At 48.2% G+C, this 22,296-nt stretch overlaps 1 protein-coding gene across 1 annotated transcript in view; it reads left to right on the plus strand.

The window, feature by feature from the left end:
- Positions 1-18,617, plus strand: part of ZFAND3 (zinc finger AN1-type containing 3) — a 340,799-nt gene extending 322,182 nt beyond the window's left edge. The window contains exon 7 of the mRNA XM_033217040.1: positions 16,233-18,617. Within this exon, the coding sequence (XP_033072931.1) occupies positions 16,233-16,387 (155 nt within the window). The 3' untranslated portion in view covers positions 16,388-18,617. The remainder of the gene's footprint in view (positions 1-16,232) is intronic.
- Positions 18,618-22,296: the final 3,679 nt, after the last annotated feature.

Here is a 22,296-nt window from a genome sequence, read left to right on the forward strand (position 1 = left end):
GGAGCTAGGGATAAGTGTGTTCCATGCCGATATTAGATTTATTTATTAGTAGTAAATATTTGCTTTCGCTCTAGGCCATAGGGTGGGAGGTGGCAGGCAGTGGCTTCCACAAGTGAAGATGGGTCCTATGGGTCCAGGAGACAGGCTGGCAGCCACCTGTCTGTGCCCTGAGGACTCTAAGGGTCATGAGGACACATGCGGTGCACAGCCAGCCACTGTTCTCCACACACTCAGTGCTGTTCTTTCTTGGACCATGGCAGCTGTGAGTCAGCACACAGTGACATTTGTTTCCCTGAGCTCTGCACCGTATGTTCCAGATTCACCCAGAAGTGGGGGGTCCCAGATTTACAAACTAAAGGGCTAGGTTTATGTTAATACTCTTGCATCAATTAAACTGCTCTTCCCTCGAACCCAGGATTAATTTTCTATGGAATCTGGAGTAACTCACCAAAATACCAGGGTGGAATAGGAAATGGATGTCAGTGGGAATTGTGTGGTTACATTCAGTTCTGCATTGTGGGTACTCCACTCGTTTGTAATTATGAGCAGCCACAAAGTTTCAGTTCCAGGAGAGTATCCAGTGCCATCTTGGACGTTTCTGGGTTACCTCTAAGAGTGAGCTCAGCAAGTGCAGGCTCCTGTGAATAACGGCAATAGAAAGGCACTATTAGGAAAGTAAACGTACTACTGCAAAAAACAGGATACACCACAAGCCAGACAGCAGTAATTTTTCAGTCGTGCCCATGCACTTGTGTTCACCCAGGTAACTGGATGAACTACATGGTGATGGTGTTCTCTTGTGAGGGGGAGGGGCACAGTTACTAGCATTAAATATTGCTAGAAGCAATATTTTTCTATTTTTAATGAGATTCATTCTGTTCATCTTTATTGAGTTGTAGAGGAAGAGCAAGGAATAAAACTGACAAAAGTCCCTGACCTCTTGGTGCTTTTATTCTTTGGGGGAGAGATGCAGTAAGCAAGGGAACAGATAAACAAGGTAATTTCTGATGGGAGTTGGAGATACGATGTAATAAAATGACAGAGTGATAAGGGGAAGGGGGAGGCGAGCACCTGGGAGGACATGAAAGCTGAGCTGAACATAAAAGCTGGGAGAGCCAGCCATTCAGAGAGCTAGGAGAGCAGTGCCCTAGACAGAACAAAGGCCCTGGAGGGAGGAACAAACTTGGTGTATCTGAGGAAGAGAAAGCTGGCCAGCCTGGCCGGAGCACAGTGCGGGAGGAGAGTGGAGACGCAGCAGGGATCAGTCGGGGGCTTGCATGTCTTTGCAAAGAATCTGATTATTGTAAACATAGTGAGAAGGCATTGAAGGGTTTTAAGCAAAGGAGTGATCTGACTTAAATTTTAAAAATATTCCCTTGGAGAGCCAGGCACAGTGGCTCATGCCTGTAATCTTAGCACTTGGGAGGCCGAGGTGGGAGTATCAGTTGAGCTCAGGCATTGGAGACCAACCTGGGTAACATAGTGAGATCTTGTCTCTATTTAAAAAAAAAAAAGAAAGAAAAAGAAAAAATAGGCCAGGCGCGGTGGCTCAAGCCTGTAATCCCAGCACTTTGGGAGGCCGAGACAGGTGGATCACGAGATCAGGAGATCGAGACCATCCTGGCTAACACAGTGAAACCCCCTCTCTACTAAAAAATACAAAAAACTAGCCGGGCGAGGTGGTGGGTGCCTGTAGTCCCAGCTACTCAGGAGGCTGAGGCAGGAGAACGGCGTGAACCCGGGAGGCGGAGCTTGCAGTGAGCTGAGATCCGGCCACTGCACTCCAGCCTGGGCGACAGAGCGAGACTCCGTCTCAAAAAAAAAAAAAAGAAAAAGAAAAAAATATATTTCTCTGGGAGAGAAACACATGCTTGTGTATGCATAGATGCATGGGCTCTCAAGAATACATAAAAACAGACAGTGGTGGTGGTTGCTGGAGAGGGTAACTGAGAGAATGGGATGGGAGACGTACTTTCTGCTGTATATCATTTTATGCAATTTGAATTTTTATTATATTCATGTATTACCTTTAAATAGGCAAAGTAAGAATAAACAAATATAAAACAAGTATATCTCAGGTCAATAATTTTTTTAAAAAATCCAGAAATTCCTTCCAACTGCTGGGAGGGGGACAGCTTGGAGGGCAGCAAAGGCAGAAGCAGGCAACACGCCTGAGCTGTAGCAGCCTGGTGGAGCCGTTGGCCTCACCGCACTCCAGCCCAGCTGGCTGCCTTTCTCTTCCATCAGCATGCGGAGCTTATTCCTGCCACAGGACATTCGCATGAGAAGAGATGCGGGGCCGATTCAGGACATTGTTTAGATCTAACCAAACCTCTAATAAAGTCAGTGTGAGAAGTAAAGAAAAGAGAGGAGTCAAGAATGAGCCCAGAGTCTGACTTGAACAGCAGCTGGGTGGATATATTGCCACTCACTGAGGCAGAGAAGATGAGGAGATAAACTAATGGAGAGGTCAAAAAGATGAAGAGTTGTTTCGAACATGGTACAGTTGAGATTCCTAGCAAACATTATTCTAGTCAGAAGTATTTGTCAAGTAGGCCACTGGATATCAGGATTTGGATTTGAGAGGAATTCATGGATGGAAATGTAAGTTCAAGAGGCATTAGCATTGATACCCTACTTGGATCTGGAAGAAATGAGGTAAAGGAGAAAATGCAGGAGGATGTCATGCTGGGTGATTTTAGAGGAGAAGCCATGAAGGATTCCAAGGAGCAGCAGTTGGTCAGGTGGGAAGAAAGGAGTGTGACATCACAGAAGACGAAAAATAGAAGTTTTTCAAGAAATGGAAAAGTGGACAAATGCTGTAGAGGTTGAGGTGAGGATATTGGATTTGGCCCCTTGAATACCCAATTGGCCTTTGCTTGCTCCCTAAGGTTCAGAGAACACAGTCTTTCTGTACCTAACTTGTCATTTCTTTCCCTGACCAAAATATTTTGAGTGAACCAAGCAGTATTTTAGGGATAGAGGATATGTGATAAATTACAGAAGCATGGTACTTGATTTTATGAAATCTAGCCAAGGAGACAAGTTAAATGAACAAATTCCACAAATGACACTAAATTAAAATTGTGACTAGTGATTGAAGGGAAAGTTCAAGATGCCTTGAAAGCATCCAACTGGGCCCTAACCTAGTCTGAGGGTTCAGGAAGATCTTCCTGAGGAAGTCATTGAAGCTAAGGCCTGAATAACCAAGAATTTCATTTGGAAGTTGGTGTGTCTGGGACATAGAATGCAAAGGAATAAATGGCACAAGGGGAAGTGGCAGCCAGTGTTGAGATCATGCTTCAGTGAGGAAGCTTTTATTGTAATCAGTGGGGAACCATTAAGTAAAGGAGCATGGTAATCACAGACAGGGCTGGATCTCATCATCTCATCACGTCGGCTGCCCTGAGGAAGGTGGATTTGATGTGGGGTGACCACCCAAAGGAGGCTGTTGCAGTAGCCTTGGAAAAAGATACTGGTGGCTTTGACCAGGTGGTGGCAGTAGAGAGGGCAAGAAGTAAATGGATTTGATTTTTGGAAATCATATCCACAGGACTCAGTAATTGAATGTGAACAGTAAGGAAGATATCAGTGATGACTCCAGGTTTGTGTCATGGGCCACTGGCTGCATGGTGGCCCTATTCTCTTAGAATGGGAGACACTGAAGAAGAAGCAGATTTGTGAGGAAGTAGCAAGTGTACTATGTTAGACATCTCAAGTCTGAAATACCTGAGATGCCAAGTAGATAATTGAATGCACAGATAGGGAGCTCCAAAGAGAGGTCTGGGGCAGAGAGAGAAATTTCAAAATTGTTAGCATACATAGTTAGAATTTTAACCTTGAAGAAGAGTGTAGGATTAAGACAGAAAGAAGGTCCAGCACTGAATAATGCTAATATTTCAAGGACAGCAGATGAAGAGCTATCAGAGAAAAAGAAGGAAAACAAGGTAAGCAGGTGTCACAGAGCCCACAGGAGTAGTCAGCTTTCCAGAGGTTCTAAGTGAGAATTGAAAAGGGTCATTAGATTTAGCGATTTTCAGGCTCCATTCATGGGGTGTTTTGTTTTGTTTTCTGTTTTGTTTTGAGACAGGGTCTTGGTCTGTTGCTCAGGCTAGAGTGCAGTGGCTCGATAACGGCTCACTGCAGCCTTGACCTCCTGGTTGCAAGTGATCCTCCTGCCTCAGTGCCACAAAGTGCTGGGATAACAGACGAGCGCCACCATGTCCAGCCATTCATGGGGTGTTTTTTATACCCAAATTGTAACCATTAGGTGAAGTCGTCATATCTGAGCCCCCTCTCCTACACCCCCAACTGAAATGGAGCTGGGCTATGGGGTTATTAATACCTTCCACACAGGAGATTTGTAGAGTCCTTTAGTGGGATATCCATTCAGTAGGGCTTTCACTATAGTGTGTAGTCTGACTTCAGATTTGAACTGATGTCTGCAGAAAGTATTTTTCTGACACTGAATAAGCCTCTTGCCCTTCATGGGAGTTGTTTGTAAATAAACTAGCTTTAAACATGGAGAATCAAGAAGCCAGCTTCTCTGCCCGTCCCCACCCCCACCCCCACCACACAGTCTTATAACAGTGGACAGCAGATATTGTAGGACTTACGACTTTGCAGTTCAGATTTTGTGGAAACGGCAAAAGCATGCTTGTACTTTTAACTCCTCTGAATGACCTTTTTGAGTTATCGTGATGAAAACAAGAAGCCCTTAGAGAAACTTCATTCTTAACACAAGCACATAAAACAAGTGCGTGTGACGCTGGCACAGTTTGGGTGAAAACGTAGATTATTTGCAGAATGTCTACAGCCCGTTCCTTTCTCCCGCTCTTCCTTTCACCACAGCCCCCAGCCTGACAGACTCGGGGAAGTAGACATGAGGCTTTTCAGTAAATGGTCAGTACACGACCAAACTGGGCAGCACATGCTCTGCCTCTGTTTGTGACAGAGTCTTGCAGAGCACTCAGCTGTGCCTGTGGCGATGCTTCTGCCAGGGCAGAGAAGCTCCTCTCTGATGTCCTTGGAAAGTTTCTGTGTCCCTTTCATGGTGTCCCTAACCACTGAGTGCTTTCCAGGCTGCACTGTGTGTAGTCTTCGTATATTTAATTCAGATTTCTCTGAAATTTGCATATCTTCAGAAATTTTTACTGAGCTTGTCACTTAGCATGCATTATAGTCTGTAAAAACAGGCTTGTAGAAGGGGAGAGAGGAAACTTGTACATCATATGTTCAGAGGAAGATTTCCACATTCATTCTCTTTTGTCGGCAGTGACTTCTCAAAGGAGAATGGAACCAGAATCTAGATGGGGAGGTAAAAGCAAATGGGGCAGAAAAAAGGCTGTGTGAATGGAGGAGGAAGGAACAGACATGATGGGGGAAGGGGGTCAGAGTCGTAATGCCAAGCATGCCAGCTGCACCATGTAGGGCAAAATGGCAAAAGGGATGACCACACTCTGAAGAATCATCCCAGGACCAACCAGCCTTCCTCGAGCACATGCCGGGTGCCTCACAGGCACGGTGTTCTGTTATGCCCATAACAACCCCATCTTATAGCAGACACAGCTGAGGTGCTTCAAGGTTAAATGGCTTGCCCTGAGCCAGTAATGTCAAAGCAGCCCTCACTTTACCTGACATAACTGTCAAAGCAGAGCAGCGGGAACCTGAATTCAGTACTTGGGGTCCAAAGCACACACTCCGTGCTATATTATCCTGAAAGAGAATGTATAGTTCAGCTGTTAAGGGACTTGGTGGGGAAGCAGGGTTGGGACTAAGCTACAGGTCTCTCCTGACTCCAGTTTCTTATCTGCGTACACCCTGTGATCCCAGCGTGTTGATTGAAAGGTCAATTGGGAAAGATGGGGAAAATGTTCCTTTCTTTTCCAGGTGTTTCTCTGGAGAGAGATGTATGGCATTTATAGTCTGATGCCCCCTGACCACATTGCCACTCAGACATTCTGTGCCTTGGATGAACTGACTCTTGCCTGCAAAGGTGTCTTCAGGGAGGCTAAACTGGCCACAGCTCCTTGGCGAGCCATGTGTCAGGAGCCTGACAACTGAGTTACCCCCACGGGCCCAGGCTGTGTCCTCAGCAGCTCCTGGATAGAATGTGTGCAGCCTCTTTTGTCATCTCTGCTTTAACTTTGGAGCTGGTTTTTTAGGAGACTGCTGTGTCTGAGAAGATGTTTTAAAAGATTGGGAAATGCTGAAAGAGAAGGCCAAACAAATCAGGAGCCTACTGAAAGAAGAATAAGATCATTCCCAAAACAGAAGTTTCTTACCAGCACAGCACTCTTCCCCTGAGAGCTGCGTAGAGGCTGGAGGAGGTGGAGGGGCCTGCCAGGAGTGCAGGTGCCTCCTTAGGGGGTTTTGGACCCTAAAGACTACCCCAGGTACCAAGTGGTTAATGCCACCTGCTTTCAGCTACTGAAATGAAATGATGTTTGAAAGAGCAAGTCATTTCATTATTCTTGTGGCAAAAACTGCCTTGAGCCATTTTCTCTTAGTTTGTAAATACATGTTCATCTCCAGATAAAACAGCCTAGCATATGAGCCTGCAGCCAGCCCCTGTCTTCTTGTATGCTGGGCATTGAAGGGCTTGCTTGGAGGAGAGTTCTCATAAGTCACAATATCTTTCATGGTATGGGCCTCCTAACCCCCTACCGCCTGGGTTGCAAAAATAGCATTTCCTACATGGAGGCAAGAGTGAGCAATGGAAGGCTTGTTCTCTGGCTGTCAGGTAAAGTGAGAGCTGCTTGAGCTGGGTGATAGAAGGAGACATTACTGGGACGAAACGATATTCTCCACAGAGAGGAAAGAGGTAATTAGAGCTTTTGCAAGAATGGGGCTGTCTGGAGAAACAATAATAAAGGACATGAACAGTGGTGAATTTTTTTATACTTTTAAAATGGCATGTGTACAAACTGCATGGGGAGCTTGTTAAGCTGGACTGTGGCACAGTTTTCTTGCCTACACTGCTGACGGCTTTCTGAGAGTGATGTGACGGCACATGCCGAGGGAGGGCTCTCGATCACCGCTGACGGCGCACAGCTGCCTTACGAGTTCTTTGCACAAGGCTTTTGTATCTTTGCCTCTATCATACTGCTTTTGGTTCTAACGTTTAGCTGGCATGTAACTGATATTTTAATTTATTTGGAGGAAAGCAGATGATTGCTTCTGTTTTAGAGCTGTCTCGATATGATTTAGTGTTTCTTATGAAATTGCTGAGGAGGAGCGTGGGCTTTTCTAAATTGCAAGTTTTCCTTCTCTTTGAAAAGCAGACAGACCGATGGCCAGCTTGTTGATTCACTGTGGCTTTGGTTCCAGCACCCTGGGCAGCTGACTTCTGTCCATCCAGTGGTTCTCTTTTCAGCCCAGCAGAGCACTGTGTCAGCCAACTCAGCAAGCTGGGATCTAGTTCTGTGTATTGGAGTCTAATGATTTTCCCCTTACCATACAAAGCCAGGAATGGAGGAGAATGTAAAGCAGATGCATTCCATTCCCGAAACACCTGCAGCCGCTTTGCCTGTACCCTGGCCTGATGAAATAAAATGCATTTAGATCCTTTAATATAATACATTTCTGTGCTACAAATTCTGCCTTGGGCATTGGGTCAGCGGATGTGGTATAATCCAGGGATTGCTGCAGGTGGGAGTATAAATGGCTAATGCTTTACAACCAGCTTCCCTGTAACCACCTGCTGTTCCCAACGTGTACTTACATATGAACTATGAGGCCAGTGAGCTGTCCTGAGCTTTAAACAGTTGTTACTTGGCTGGAAAAATATGATTTTTTAAAAATAAGGTTGCTTGATCATTTAAGGAAGATGAGTCAGGGATATTTGTCATTTATTTTTGAAATAGACACTTTAGATGCCAAGTGGTACCTATTAGTGAGTTGAGATTTGGAGGGTCAACTCAGGATGCTTTGGGAGGTCTTGGTAGCTTCTGTCTGCTGGAGCTCATGTGCATCCACAGGAATAGTCTCTGATTTACCACAGAACCAGATATACCTGCTGGGGCCCCATCACTGTGCTGCCCCCAGCACAGGCTGGGGGGTGGGGAGCAGGGCAGGTGCCTCTGTGCAGACAGCAGCATGCTGCCACCTCGGGCTGCACACCAGCAGAGCGTGTTACAGTACCTCATCCCCAAGGCTCATCAGTATTTTTAGGTCCTCCTTCAACTTTTGACAATTTGAAATTTAAATGAGCAAGAAAGTGTAAAACATTTGCAAATGAGGTAAAAACACCTGAGCAGCTGGAGCTACAGCCCTCCCTGGTCTATTTCTTTAATAAAACAGCCATTTGAGGGAGCTTCTAAGTGAAGGGGTCTGCAAGAAAGCAAATGTTTAATTAATTATAGTCCAAAAGTATCCAGAGCTGCCCAATTTTGCCAACTTGAAATAATTATTTTTACTTCAAGATAAAGCCAATAAGCAATGTTTCTGTCTGGCACCGATTGAATCAAAATGTCAAGGGCTCAACTTTTGTGACTTTCAGCATCACCTTCTTTGTCTCCCTCAGGAAATTCTGTGTAAATGGACAGTTCTAACACCTACCCAATTCTTAGGAATTGGAGGGAAATGCTGGTCTTTAGGGTCCAGGGGCCTCAGCCAAGGGTAGAGGCCTCACCTCAGGCAGGATGTAAGATGGGCTGCTTCCCTCTGCCCTCCAGCTCCTGCTCCACCTGCCTCCCCAGGCCCCTTACAGCAGCCATTCCCTGTGGCCACTGGGGGAAGGGAACCAGCCGATGCTACTTGACTTGGTTCAGCTGCCCTCCGTGCCTAGCCTGCCAGCATTACGAGAGGTAAAAAACACAGAACACAGACCCAGCCCGACCTTCTAGGTTGAGTTACACCTTGGAGTGTTCCTTTTGGGCAGTGATTGATGTTGATTTTTGTATATAAGTGAGTGAGATGTTACAATTTTCACAGCACTTAGAACAAGGTGTTGGATGTTTTGGCACCTTTGCCTAATGATGGCATTTGTGCAGATTGTTCTCAGTCATGTAGGTTTAGTCTCAAAACACCCACGCCTACTCCTCATGTAGACAGAGGTGAGGGGTAGCTGTGGATGAGAGATCTGAATGAATTGTATCCATTTCACATGTTAGCTTTAAAAGCTGTAGGGTCATGTTAGAAGTTTGGTTCCCGCCAAATGAGCAGTTTTAGAGCTCTGCATGTCAGATTTTTGTGGGTCTTGGAAAAATGCTCCTCAGTTCAGTTTTCTGCTGGGAATGTGTTTCTAAGGCCCTTTAGGTATTGGGCATCTTCAGGTTTATGTGGCATATGGGTCTTTAGAGCCATAGGCCCCATTTCTGCATCAGGAGGGCTGAGTCCAGATGTGCTGGTTTAATATTTTATGAGTAGCCTCCATTGAAATACCTGTTCTCCCGAGAGAGGTGTGCGTATCCCCCGGCCTCTCTGTTCTGGTGAGTGAGCTGAAAACTGCCTCTTGCATTTCTCATTCACATGGGATTCTTTCAGGACAGAGCTTTAGATAGGTCTTGAATTGTGTTTTTGCCTTTTGCTATAATCTTGTGTCTTTGGTAGTGACAGTCAGGGAAGTGATTGCTCTGCCCTCGTCACTTGCTGTCCACAGCCGCAGGCTTGGGCAGGGCCCCGGGATGACAGCCTTAGGTGGTTCAGCCACTGTGACTGTCTGGACAGGCATCCTCTTCTTACGTTCCTGTTCCATGTGCCCCCTCTCGATGCTGTCTGCTCACTTGAAGGAGGTCTTCTCAGATGGTGGGTGTAGCTGGTGGAGACCCTGGGGAGACCTTCCCCTCAGATCACAGGGGGTGACTGGTACTACCTGCTGTGGTTGGGCCTCCTCACTAGTCCTGCTCTCCTTCTTTCCATGCTAAGGGCTGCCTATAAGAAGCCAGGATGGTGGCAGGCAGAGAGGCCTCAGTCCAGAGGGCCATGGAAAGTGGAGTCATGGAGCACAGTGCCTGCAGAGCTGCTGTTTCACCCTCCCTTTGAAATCAAGGGCTCATCCCATATTGCTCTTCAGTGCCAGAAAGCAAAGGGACGCCCACACAAGTTCTTGAGCGTTTTGTGCAGATTTACTGAACACAACTCAGGTATCCTTAAGGAAGCTCTGCAGCTTCCTCCTGGACCAGTATTTCATGAAAATCCAGTAATCCTGTGCTCGCAGGAGCAGGGTAGCCAGTCATGTGACTTGGCAGGGGAAAGGGCTATGGTTAAACCACATTTAGCAGGCAGATTACATTTTCAACCACTTTGCCATGACTCTTCCCCTCTCTTTTTGGGGGGTGAGCATCCTTTTAACCATATTCCCCTATCCCTTATCGTCTTTTATCCCTTCAAAGCACCAAATGATATATAGCTACAGTAAGCAAAAATCTGTTGAAATGTTTTTAAAATTACATGCTACTGAACAATAGGGCCATAAGGAAAATACAGATATGGGAATGTATGTATGTAAATGAGTCAGTGAATTTGATTTTTTTTATTTGTACAAATTTATGGGGTACATGAGAAATTCTGTTACATGTATATAATGCATGTGATCAGGTCAGTGTTAGGGTGTCTGTCACACGAGTACAGTACATTTTTGCTAAGTATAGTCATCCTACTGCACTAATATTGAATTTATTCCTTCTATCTTACTATGTGTTTATACCCTTTAGTCCACTTCTCTTCATCCTCCTCCCTCCCCACACTCCTCACCCTCCCAGTCTGTCTCTTTTTTTTTTTTTTGAGACAGAGTCTCGCTCTGTCGCCCAGGCTGGAGTGCAGTGGCCAGATCTCAGCTCACTGCAAGCTCCGCCTCCCGGGTTTACGCCATTCTCCCGCCTCAGCCTCCCGAGTAGCTGGGACTCCAGGCGCCTGCCACCTCGCCCGGCTAGTTTTTTTTTTTTTTTTTGTATTTTTAGTAGAGACGGTGTTTCACCGTGTTAGCCAGGATGGTCTCGATCTCCTGACCTCATGATCCGCCCGTCTCGGCCTCCCAAAGTGCTGGGATTACAGGCTTGAGCCACCGCGCCCGGCACAGTCTGTCTCTTTTCACTCTCTACCTCCATGTGTTTAAATTAGTTAGCTCCTGAATATAAGTGAGAACATGGGATATTTGCCTTTGTGTGCCTGGTGTATTTCACTTAAGATAATGACTTCCAGTTCCATCCATGTTGCTGCAACTGACATGATTTCATTCTTTTTGACTGAAGAGTACTCCTTTGTGTATATATACCACATGTTATTTATCCATTCATCCCTTGATGGACACTGAGGTTGATTTCATATCTTTGCTTTTGTGAATAGTGCCACAATAAACATGCGAATGCAGGCATCCCTTTGATGTATTGATTTTTTTTTCCTTGGGGTAGATACCCTGTAGTGGGATTGCTGGATCAAATGATAATTCTTAGTTTTTTGAGAAATCTGCATACTGGTTTCTCTAGTGGCTTTCCTAGTTTACATTCTCACCAACAGTGGGAGTTCTCTCTTCTCTGCATCCTCACCAGGATCTGTTATTTTTTTTGTCTTTGTAATAATAGCCATAGTGACTGGGGTAAGATAATATAGCTCATTGTGGTTTTGATTTGTATTTCTCTGGTGATTAGTGATGTTGAGTATTTTTTTCATACACCTGTTTACTGTATATCTTCTTTTGATAATTGTCTATGCATGTCCTTTGCCCAATTTTTAATAGGATTTTTTTTTCCTGTTTAGGTACCTTATGTACTCTGGATATTAGTCCTCTGTCAGATGAATAGTTTGCAGATATTTTTTCCCATTTGGCAGGTTTTCTCTTTGCCCTGTTGATCATTTCTTTTGCTGTGCAGAAGCTTTTGTTAGTTAAGTCTCATTTGTCTGTTTTTGTGTTTGTTGCCTGTGCTTTTGAGGTCTTAGTCATAAATTCTTTGCCTAGATTAATGTCCATAAGAGTTTTCCCTAGGTTTTCTTGTAGTATTCTTATAGTTTCAGGTCTTGAGTTGAAGTCTTGAGTCCATTTTGAGTTGATTTTTGTGTGTGGTGAGAGACAGGGGTCCAGTCTCACTCTTCTGCATGTGGCAGGCCAATTCTCTGAGCACCATTTATTGAAGGGGATTTCCTCTCCCCAGTGTAAGTTCTCATTGACTTTGTCAGAGATCAGCCAGCTCTGAATATGTGGCTTTATCTGATTTTGATTTTAATATATAACTTTTTAAAATCTGGGGAAAAAAGAATACATGATACCCTGGGTAATAATACCAGAGCTGCTGTCATAGTTCAGCAGGTCAGTTCGGTGTCCTTAGTGTCTTCATCCCTTCTGGATGCCACTGTCCTTGGCCCTCTCTGGAAAGGCCCTTACTGGTTTCTAACAAATGATGTAGAGGAAGTGTTAAGGCTGGCCTAGCTAACACGACTGTAAATCCTCTGTGCTCTAAAACTGCTCATCATGGAAATTATGGAAAATAATCTTCTGTAGCAGCCTGGACTCATCTCTCTCCATACCCAGCTTGGATCCCAGAATTCAGTCAGAGAGCAACCCAAAGTTCATGACGCTTGCAGTGGTTTCTGGACACAGATCTGTGAGTACCAAGAAAAGAGGATAAAGATTCATCCCATCCACCAGTCATTCCCATGCACCTCTGCCCGCCATCCCCTGTATCCAGGACAACCCCCTTCTGACACCAGAATGCATTTCGCCATTGGCTGCTATCAGTAGATAATATCTGCTCAGCATTTGGGACAAGTTCCAGACATAACTTCCTCTTAGTGAATGATCCTGACAGGAGAAGGAATTGAGCTTAATTTATGCCATCTAATAACTTCAGTGCAGCTACTTGGGAAGTTAGCCCTCCAGTGAATTATTACAATGCCGTATATTCTCATTGCTACCAGCGCTGCTCCCAAAATCTATCTGCTGTTTAATAGTTTTTACCTTTCAAAAATGCAAGCTGGCTGGGTGTGGATTTTTGAAAACATTCCTCCTGCCTTGGCCTCTCAAAGTGCTGGGATTAGAGGGTGCCTTCTCATCCCAGCAATCCCAGCACTTGGAGAAGTCGAGCCGGGAGGAATGCTTGAAGCCAGGAGTGTGAGACCAGCCTGGGCAACACAGTGAGACCTTGTCTCTACAAAAATAAAATATAAGAAAATAGCTAGGTGTGGTGATGTGTGCTTGTAGTCACAGCTACTGGGGAGGCTGAAGCAGGAGGACCTCTTGAGCCCAGAAGGTTGAGGCTACAGTGAGCTACGATCGCACCACAGCACTCCAGCCTGGTGACAGAGCAAGACCCTGTCTCAAAAAAAAAAAAAGAAATCTAAGCCAAGTGTCAAGATGTGTCTACACGTTCACAGAACCTGGGCAGAGAAATAAGGTGTTTTGGGCTGGTAGAGAGAATATTAGGGTAGCTACTGTGATAGAGGGTAAAGGGAATATCAGGTAGCTACTCCCTGGGCGGTAGAGGGAATATCAGGGTAGCTACTGTGGGTGTCACTCCCTGTTCCTTCTTCCAGAGGCCTGGGGCTCTCACATCCACCAAGTTGGCTGCTCACTAGCTGGCGGAAGGCAAGCTAAGCAAACATGGAGAAGGGGGGCCAGATGCAGCCTTTGCCTTCCACCCCAGTCTGTCTTTGACTAATGAGGTGTTAAGCTGAGCCAGGAGCCAAGTTAATTCCAGTGGTAATCCATTTCCTGCTGCTTTTATTCAGCCAGCACCATTCATCAGAAGGAGAGGAGAGCCCCTGGGACCTTCTGAATCATCCCAGTATCTTGAAGAAAGGGAAGGGAATGGGCAGCAGGGGTCCACCCACCCCTTATTATGGATGCTGAAAGTACAGAAATATGTCAGGACTTGGTGACAGAAATGTCTACAGACACATCCTGATGCCATCCTGCTGGTGCCCCTACCCTAAGCCCTGACTGGCAGCAGGTTCTCCCTCACCAGGTAGGCTTTGCTACGAAAAGATGATTTTGCTTGTTAGATGGAGGATGCATATTGAGGCCATCCATGCCTCTGCTGCAAAATCCTTTAGGAGAAAGACAACTGGTATCCAATATCTTCGAGTAATGAACTTATCAGTAAATATAACACATGAGCTCATTAATCTTAACTTTGCTTTTGGACCAAGTGGGAGCTTGGCTTCTCAGGAGACAAAAATTTCATCTCTGTTCTTTTCCTTAAACCCAATCCCAATTTAGAGTCAAACATATTGCCCTGCTCTCCCTGGGAAGCAGTTAATAATGTGTTTTCTCACACAATGGATGGCCCAAGCTCAGCTGGGTCACTCCCAGCCCCCTAGGCTGTGTACATGTCCCTTGCACACAGCCTGGGCTCCAGGCTTTCTAGTAGGGTGTGAGCGCCAGCTACATCCTTGAGGCTGGTTGGTCCCCAGCCATTGAAGACACCACACACTTTCCTTCCTTCAGGCTGAGGAATATAGGTGAAGTTAATCTTAGAAGTTAAGGCTATTGAATATTAATCTTAAATCTTAAGGCTGTTGAAACTGTTGTTCATCCTGGCCACTTCTTCCTTGCTTGGGCTCTTGCTGCTCTTCTAAAAGCACAGCCTCTACATCTCTGAAAAGAAGTTGATGTGAGGAGGGATGAGTCAGTTTGCAAGGGCTGTTCTTTATGGCCTGGATGAGGGCTTAAAAGAAAGAAGTCTGAAAAGAGATGCCATGCCGTTGCCTTGGAAAACAAGTGAGGAGAGTGTTTGCCTGGGCAGGCTGCTGTGGGATGCCTGCTGCAGACAGGGGGAGCAGGTTTAGGAATGGATCTGGACTCACCCAGAAGCTTGCTCCTGTGGACCTGATCTAGGCGCACGGGGCCTAGAGGTGTGGTGAGTTAATGCCGATGGGATAAGAAGGTGGTGAGGAGCCAGCCAGCACTGGCAGGTGTCTTCCTAGCCCTGATCTTGCTCTCCCCAGTGTTCCTGAAAGAGACAGCCAGCAGACCCTGCGGACCTCAGACGTCTGTGCTCCACATGCATATCAGCCGCTCTAGAAATTGCCTGGGAAGCGGGAGGGAATGGGTGATACCCTGGTGCAGCTGTGCACCCTGTGTTCTCCTTGTTCCCGGCCCAGAGTGACGTTACCTGTACCAGCTCTCTGCTTGGTAGGCCTCTTGATCTTTCATCACTGATCTTTTTCTCTTATTTACCAGACCAATGTCTCCCTCGGATTTCTGTGCCTCAAAAAGAGCCTTGCAGCATCCTGCACTTCTGGGAGGGAAGGACAGTTGGGAGGCCCCGAGTGTGGGGATCTCAACCTTGCCCACCTACCTGGTGAAGTTAGAAGTATCAGGTTCTGGCTGGGTGTGGTGGCTCACGCCTGTAATCCCAGAACTTTGGGAGGCCGAGGCGGGCAGATCGCAGGGTCAGGAGATCGAGACCATCCTGGCTAACACGGTGAAACCCCGTCTCTACTAAAAATATAAAAAATTAGCCGGGCGCGGTGGCGGGCGCCTGTAGTCCCAGCTACTCAGGAGACTGAGGCAGGAGAATGGCGTGAAACCTGGGAGGCGGAGGTTGCAGTGAGCCGAGATCGTGCCACTGTACTCCAGCCTGGGTGACAGAGCAAGACTCCCTCTCAAAAAAAAAAAAAAAAAGAAGTGTCAGGTTCCTTGGAGATGGCGATTCGAGCCCAGCACTGCTGTCCTTTCCTCTGTTTCTATCTAATACCTTTTCTAGCACTAGAAATAATCCACTTTCCTTTGAGAGCCCCCACTCATTTGTGGGTTGTGGTTTGATCACTCCCACCATCCTCTCTAGCCCCGGCTGTACAGGAGGTGCAATGTCATTTAAGACATAATCATTTCTCCTGCCTCTTAGAAATGGTGGGCATCCTGTGGTGGAAATCACAGTTTTCCTGAGCCAAGCAAAGCGCTGAGCTGACAGCCTGTGCTCTTCCGCCTGCATGGTGCTGGAGGGGGGCACAGAGCCCACTTATTTCCAAGGAGAGGGCTGTGTCTTATTGCAGCCATCAACTTAGGGTTCCACCCTTCAAGGGTCCAGGCAGGGGCAGCCTCTGAGCAGCCACAGCTTGTGAGTTCGGAGGGCGTCAGACGGGCTTGAGCAGCTGTGGAATGCGAAGTGCTGACCCTCTTGCTACAGGGTGTGGGTAGTTGAAGTGAGCTCTCTGCTGCATCAGGAACCCCTGCAGTGACTGTTGTCCACCCACTGGGATGCCCTTCCATCCTCTGGACAAAGGCAATAGTGAGGCTCTGTGCAGTTGGAGGCCACCCTAATACTCTCTTTCCTCTGCTTCTCCCACTGCTGCAGGTTATGTGTTCTGTATGTTACATCGCCTTCCCGAGCAGCACGACTGCACATTCGACCACATGGGCCGTGGCCGGGAGGAAGCCATCATGAAAATGGTGAAGCTGGACCGGAAAGTGGGGCGCTCCTGCCAGCGCATCGGGGAGGGGTGCTCCTGAAGGCCAGGCATGGCCACCACATGACGCTGTTCTTAGTTCACTAATGTTAGCCTTATTTAGGACAAAGTCAGCCAGACACCTTGTACTGGGCACGCGTCAGACTGCAGCCAGTCCGTTTCCTTTCTTTAGCCAGCCATCCTGGTACTGTAGTTTAGGGGTTGATGGTGGTTGAAATTGATTTCTGGCTGGTTACTAAGGTGCCTGCTAGCCATTGTATAAAATTAAAACATGAAGAATATTTTTTTTTGAGCATGGCTAGTGGATTTAAAACAACACATACCTGTCACTGCTGGAGTCAAACTTATAAAAAGCCTTAAGTGGAAAGTGTTCCAGATGGAGACTCTGAGTTAATAGAGGAGTAGAAGCTGGTGTTAAAGTTCCCACGACGCACATGGCTTTGCCAGAAACTCTGTTTAATGTTCGGCCTTTCACCTCTTCACTTATCCTTAGTCCCAGTAGCCAGGATACCTGATGGCCACGTGTGCCTTGGCCACAGGAGGCTGCTGAGATTGGCCACATGGCTGGGCTGGGTGGTGGCCTCACTCTCCCACAGAGCTGGAAATGGGGGGTGGGGGACAGATTCTTATGGAAATTTTTTTACCTGACTTGCTATGAAAAAACTCATCACACAAGAAGAGAATCAGTAACCTCACTTTGAAAATTAGCTCCACTCAAGACTAGTCCACGAACGAGACCCGCCTTTTCTACACAGGATCCAAGGTCATGAGAAGCAGCCAGAGTGCCCTGCCCCCGCCGGCTCTGGTCTGTCATTCGCCAGTGCAGGGATCTGGCACGGACCAGATGCGGCGAATGGCAGCACAGCGTGGTGGCCGGGTCTGCACACTGGCCTCTGCAGCCAGATTTCTATATTGGGAGTTTTTTAAAAAGACATTTCATAGCCAACAAGAATCAGTAGAAGTGCTGGGAGCAGCTAGGGAAGCTGCCGCCCACAGGCTCTGCCCCTTCCAGCTGGAGCCGCCCGTGCCTCCAGGGGCCAAGAGGATGATGCCGTGGCCTCCATTCTCGTTTCTATGCAGCCCCATAGTCCAAGGACACCCAGTCCACATCTACCACATAGCAAGTTTAGTAAGTGAAGGCAGCATACGTCCCAGGGACAGTGGGTTTGGATCTGTCTAGAACAGCAGTTTGTGGCTGTGGCCCAGCTCCGAGAGTGGTATTTGCTCTGGTGGGTGTGGGCCTGAGGGTACATTTCTCCACCTGTGCCCCCTCATGTTCACAGAGGAGTTCAGCAGCTGCAGCTGCTCAGGCCAGATGGGGAAGGGTGGGGGTGGGCCCCATTGCCCCATGTTAGGAAATCACTACCAGTCAGGTGGGGCTGGGGCTGGGGCTGGGTGGACAGGATCAGGATTCTCTTGAAAGCCCAGGCAGGGTGAGCGGTCCCAGTGGTTCTAGGTCCGCATCTGATCCAGGTGGGTGAGGGCAGGAGGCCCCTGCAGAGGCAGCGTGGATCTGCCCACACATAGGCTACTGGAATAGTTTAACCCAGCAACTTTCCTTTTTATAAAACAACAAATGGTTCAACTCTGTCTGCAAATTAACAACTGAGCACCTGCAACTGCAAATATTTTTTTGATCCGACGTACTGAAATAGGAAGTCATGCTCTTCCCACCCTCCACCCACCAGAGTGGAACCCGCTGCAAAATCCCCAGCCTTAATTCTTGCTTCAGGACCCAGACCGGTGTCTTGCTCTAGGGCAGCCCAGGGCAGAGGGGCCAGGTCTGCCCAGCGTTTACCACTGCTGTCAAGCCACAGCCCTTGGCCACCGTACAGGCCATCCTCAGTGAGGCAGCCCCGCCTAGGCCTCCGCCAAGCTCTGGTCCCGAAGAGGCTGTGCGCTCCCTTCCCGGCCCTCCCCAGGCCCTGCCCACTGCCTGCTGTGTGGAGGCAGCCGTGGGAAGGAGCCCTGGGGAGCCGGCCCAGGGGAGCGAAGCCCGTGTCCACTTCCTGACTTAGAGCTGGGGGGGTGGGGGGGTGGGGCTTGTTCCCCTGCAGTATCTGTTCTGTGAAGTTTGTTAAATGTAAGGAAAGCTTAAATTCTTGTATCTTTAAAAGAGAAAATCTTATTTAACCCTTTTGTGTTCTAGATTTACTTACACACATAGCCTAGAGCTCAGTTTTAGTTTTAACATTGTGAAAATATTAAAAGATTCTTGTAACTTTATTCTTTTTTCTCCTGCTGAAAAAAAAAATTAAACCAATCGTATGAAAGTTTCGCTTCCTTGTTTCACCCATTCTCCTAAGTGCCCCCTGGGTTGCTGGGAAAACTGACCCATCTCCCTGGCCAGGGCTGGAAAGAGATGGGGGCCTTGTGTGCAGAGTCCGTCTGCAGTACTTGGGGGCACTCGTCCGGTTAGTGTCCGGGCTAAACAGCCGCTTCCTTGCTTTTTGTTGGGGGCCTCTGCCCTGGGCAGCTGCGGGGCTGGCCTTGGGGTGAAGGTGGGTCTGCAGGGCCAAGCCTGTGCCAGCAGCCAGGAGGTTACACACTGGGGGAGATGAGAAAATGAGCCCCAGCCCTGAGGGCCCCAGGCGTGAGTGGAGCGGGTGCTGAGTCTTGAGGGAAGGCAGCATGCCCTAGACCTGAACCCCACCCTAGGAAGGGCCTCCAGGATGGATGACGAAGGCTCCCAAAGTCTGGCTTGGAGGGAGGTGTGTGCTGTGGCACTCTTTAGTGTATAGGATGAACTTACTACATTTTTAAATGTTTAAAAAGCATTTGGTAGGACGGGCGCCATGGGTCACGCCTGTAATCCCAGCACTTTGGGAGACAGAGGTGGGCAGATCACGAGGTCAGGAGATCGAGACCACGGTGAAACCCCATCTCTACTAAAAATACAAAAAGCCGGTGAGGTGACAGGCGCCTGTAGTCCCAGCTACTCGGGAGGCTGAGGCCAGACAATAGCGTGAACCCGGGAGGCAGAGCTTACAGTCAGCCGAGATTGCGCCACTGCACTCCAGCCTGGGGCGACACAGCGAGACTCCCTCTGAAAAAAGAAAAAAAAAAAAAAAACATTTGGCAGGGCAGGGGCAAGGCCCAGGGGTGGGAACTATCCCCACTACTTTTAGGACAGAGATACTGACCACACAGTTGTCATGAAAGTGCCCGGTGGTGGTGAACAAGCATGTGGGCAAAGGGCAAGAGAGGGCCTTGGTGGCCCGGGTGTGAGGCAGCCTGCAGGGAGCAGTGGGCTGTGCTCTGCCCACTGGTCCGCAGGAACTGGGTCTGCGTCAGCTCCCTCCTGATTGCTTCACAGAGGATTTTATGCCAACAAAAATCCACAGCAAGAAGAGGGGATGGTGGGAAGACAAGGAGAAACCTTCCTGCTGGGTGGTGTGAGAAACAGGAAACCATGGGTGGGAGGGGGCCGTGGTCTTCAAGGGAGCCATCGGCAGCACATTCAGGGAGCTGTGAGCAGCCCCTCTAGCCCCAAGAAGGGGATCTCCAGGAGAGAGGGCCCCAGATGGGCACGACAGCAGCACAAACACCCAAGAGAAGCCTGCAGGAGTCTCAAAAACTGGCTTCCTCTGCAGCCATTCTCACAACTATGTGTGGGAAGGCTCCAGGGAGGGGAGGGAGGAGTGATTGGAGAAAGACGTGGAGCCTTGGGACCCCGGGGCGGACTCTGGGGAAACTCAGCACAGCTCTAGGCCATGTCTTGTCAGCACTGGGTCCTGTCAGAGGGCTTGGAGAAGGTCTAAGAATCAGAGATAGATACAGACAATTAGACAAATAATAACAGTGTATTAATGCCTACCAGAAATACGCAGGAAGAGGAGCCGCAGACCCTGCATGACTCAGCTGTGAATAATATTTACATACAAATAATGTGAACAGAAATATGAGTGAATATTGCTCTGGTAAATATGTATGCTGGATCTCAGTAGGAGACTGGGAGAGGGAAAGAATATGCCTGTGTATTGATGGCAGAGGGTAAGAGAGCCAAGTTCTTGTTCTTAGCAGGAAATCAACAAAGGATGTCCAAAGCTGAAAACTCGAGAGTAGTCTGTTGTTTAGAAATACGGAGGTAAAAGAGGAAGAAAAAGCTTAAAGTTCAAATTGGTTTTCTTTGGGATAGGAGATAGGAATACAGTAGGCCTTATATTTATGACTACAGTTAAACGTGTAACATTGATTGAAAAATTGAAACGCTTAATAAGGGAATGATGGAAGCCCTTCCTGGGAATTGAGGGGCAAAGTCTTCAGAAACCTGCCTCACTCTTCTCGGAAAGTGGGTTTCAGGGAGTTCAGGTCTCTGAGATGCAACCTAGAGTGTTGGTTTTGATCAGAGCTGCTGTGGAAGAGGCAGGCAGCTGGCACATCACAACACAGCACATGTTTAAAACCCCCCAAGGCTGAGGGCGGTGGCTCGAGCTTATAATCCCAGCACTTTGGGAGGCCAAGGTGGGAGGATCCCTTGAGTCCAGGAGTTCAAGACCAGGCAACGTGGTGAGACCTCATCTGTACGAAAAAATACATATTTTTTTCCTTTTCAAACCCTGCATGTGGCATGTGATGCAAAAAAAATGTTTTAAATCACTGTGGGGAGGGGGTGGTGGTACACGCCTGATAGTCCCAGCTACTCGGGAGGTGGAGGTGGGAGGATCGCTTGAGCCCGGGAGTTGGAGGCTGCAGTGAGCTAGGATTGTGCCACTGCACTCCAGCATGGGCAACAGCCTGAGAGCCCATATCTAAACATATATATATTTGTTATTTTTTTAATTTAAAAACCCTGGGAAAGGTGGCTCTGGCAACACTAAGCTTGTTTGTTACCAAGAAACCTTTTCTTAATCAGCATACCTTGGGAAAAGTTGCCCTGGTTCACTGAGCACCTACTGTGTGCCAAACACCCGAAGAACTCTCCCTCGATCCCATGTGATTCCACTTGGAGGCACCTAGAGCAGTCAGGTTCACTTCCTTCATCAGGTCAGCCTGGAAGCGCCTGTCTCCGGGCTGGCTGGGCAGATGCATGGAGTGTCACCTTTCCCTTGGCTTAAGTGCTGTGCCCAAATTCACACAGAAACAGAAGGGTGTTTTCTGCCTGTCACTAGAGACTCTGGGATGGAAAAAGTGCCTGGAGCAGGAGGGTGGGTGACACCGAGTACGTGCTGGGCCCAGGCCTGGCCCTCCCGCTGCACACCCTCTGCGGCATCGCACAGGGTTAGGTGATTGAATTGTTGGCAAATGAGAGCCCCCCCAGACCCAGGACCTAATAAAAGGCCTTTTGAGTTTTTGACCTGAAAGGACCCCATACCGAGGGCTCCCCTCCTGGCCACCTCTTCCAGGCAGCCCCACCAATCCTTGCAGTGAGGAGTGTCGTTGAAGGGGCCTGGGGGACACATCACAGGGTTCGATGGGAGAACTCGCTGACAGGGAGCTGGGGTGTCTCTGGAGTCCTCAGGCCCACGCCCACCAAGCACCAGGAGGAGTTGAAGAGGAGGGAGTCCCAGACTAGGAGGAGAGGGATCTGCTCTGTGTGACAAGGTGCCCAAGTTTGGGGGTGGGGTGGGGACCAACACATAGACCCCGAGGTAAAGCTCTGGGTCTGCACTGTGGGAGCCCCATTAGGGGCATCTTCCAGCCCGCAGCCCACTGGATAGGGTGACCTTCATTCAACACCTGCTATATGCCAGGCTGCGTCCCAGACACTGGGGATATGGTGGTGACCCAAACTACAGCCTACAGCTAGAGGGAACAAAATAAGGGCAGTGCAAAGAATATTAGGGGGGAGACAGGCATACACGATATGCAGGGGGAAGGGAGCAGGGAGAGAAGCACAGGGTCTGAGGGCCTTTCTCTGCGATGGGCGTGGAGGGCCCTGCCTGCCGCCTGGGGCTTCAGTCAGGCTGCCACTGTGCCAGGAACAGCCTGCAGGGAGCGAGGGAGGATGCA

The sequence above is a fragment of the Trachypithecus francoisi genome, unplaced genomic scaffold (assembly GCF_009764315.1).
Source record: "Trachypithecus francoisi isolate TF-2019V2 unplaced genomic scaffold, Tfra_2.0 Lachesis_group10, whole genome shotgun sequence".
Classification (NCBI taxonomy): domain Eukaryota; kingdom Metazoa; phylum Chordata; class Mammalia; order Primates; family Cercopithecidae; genus Trachypithecus; species Trachypithecus francoisi.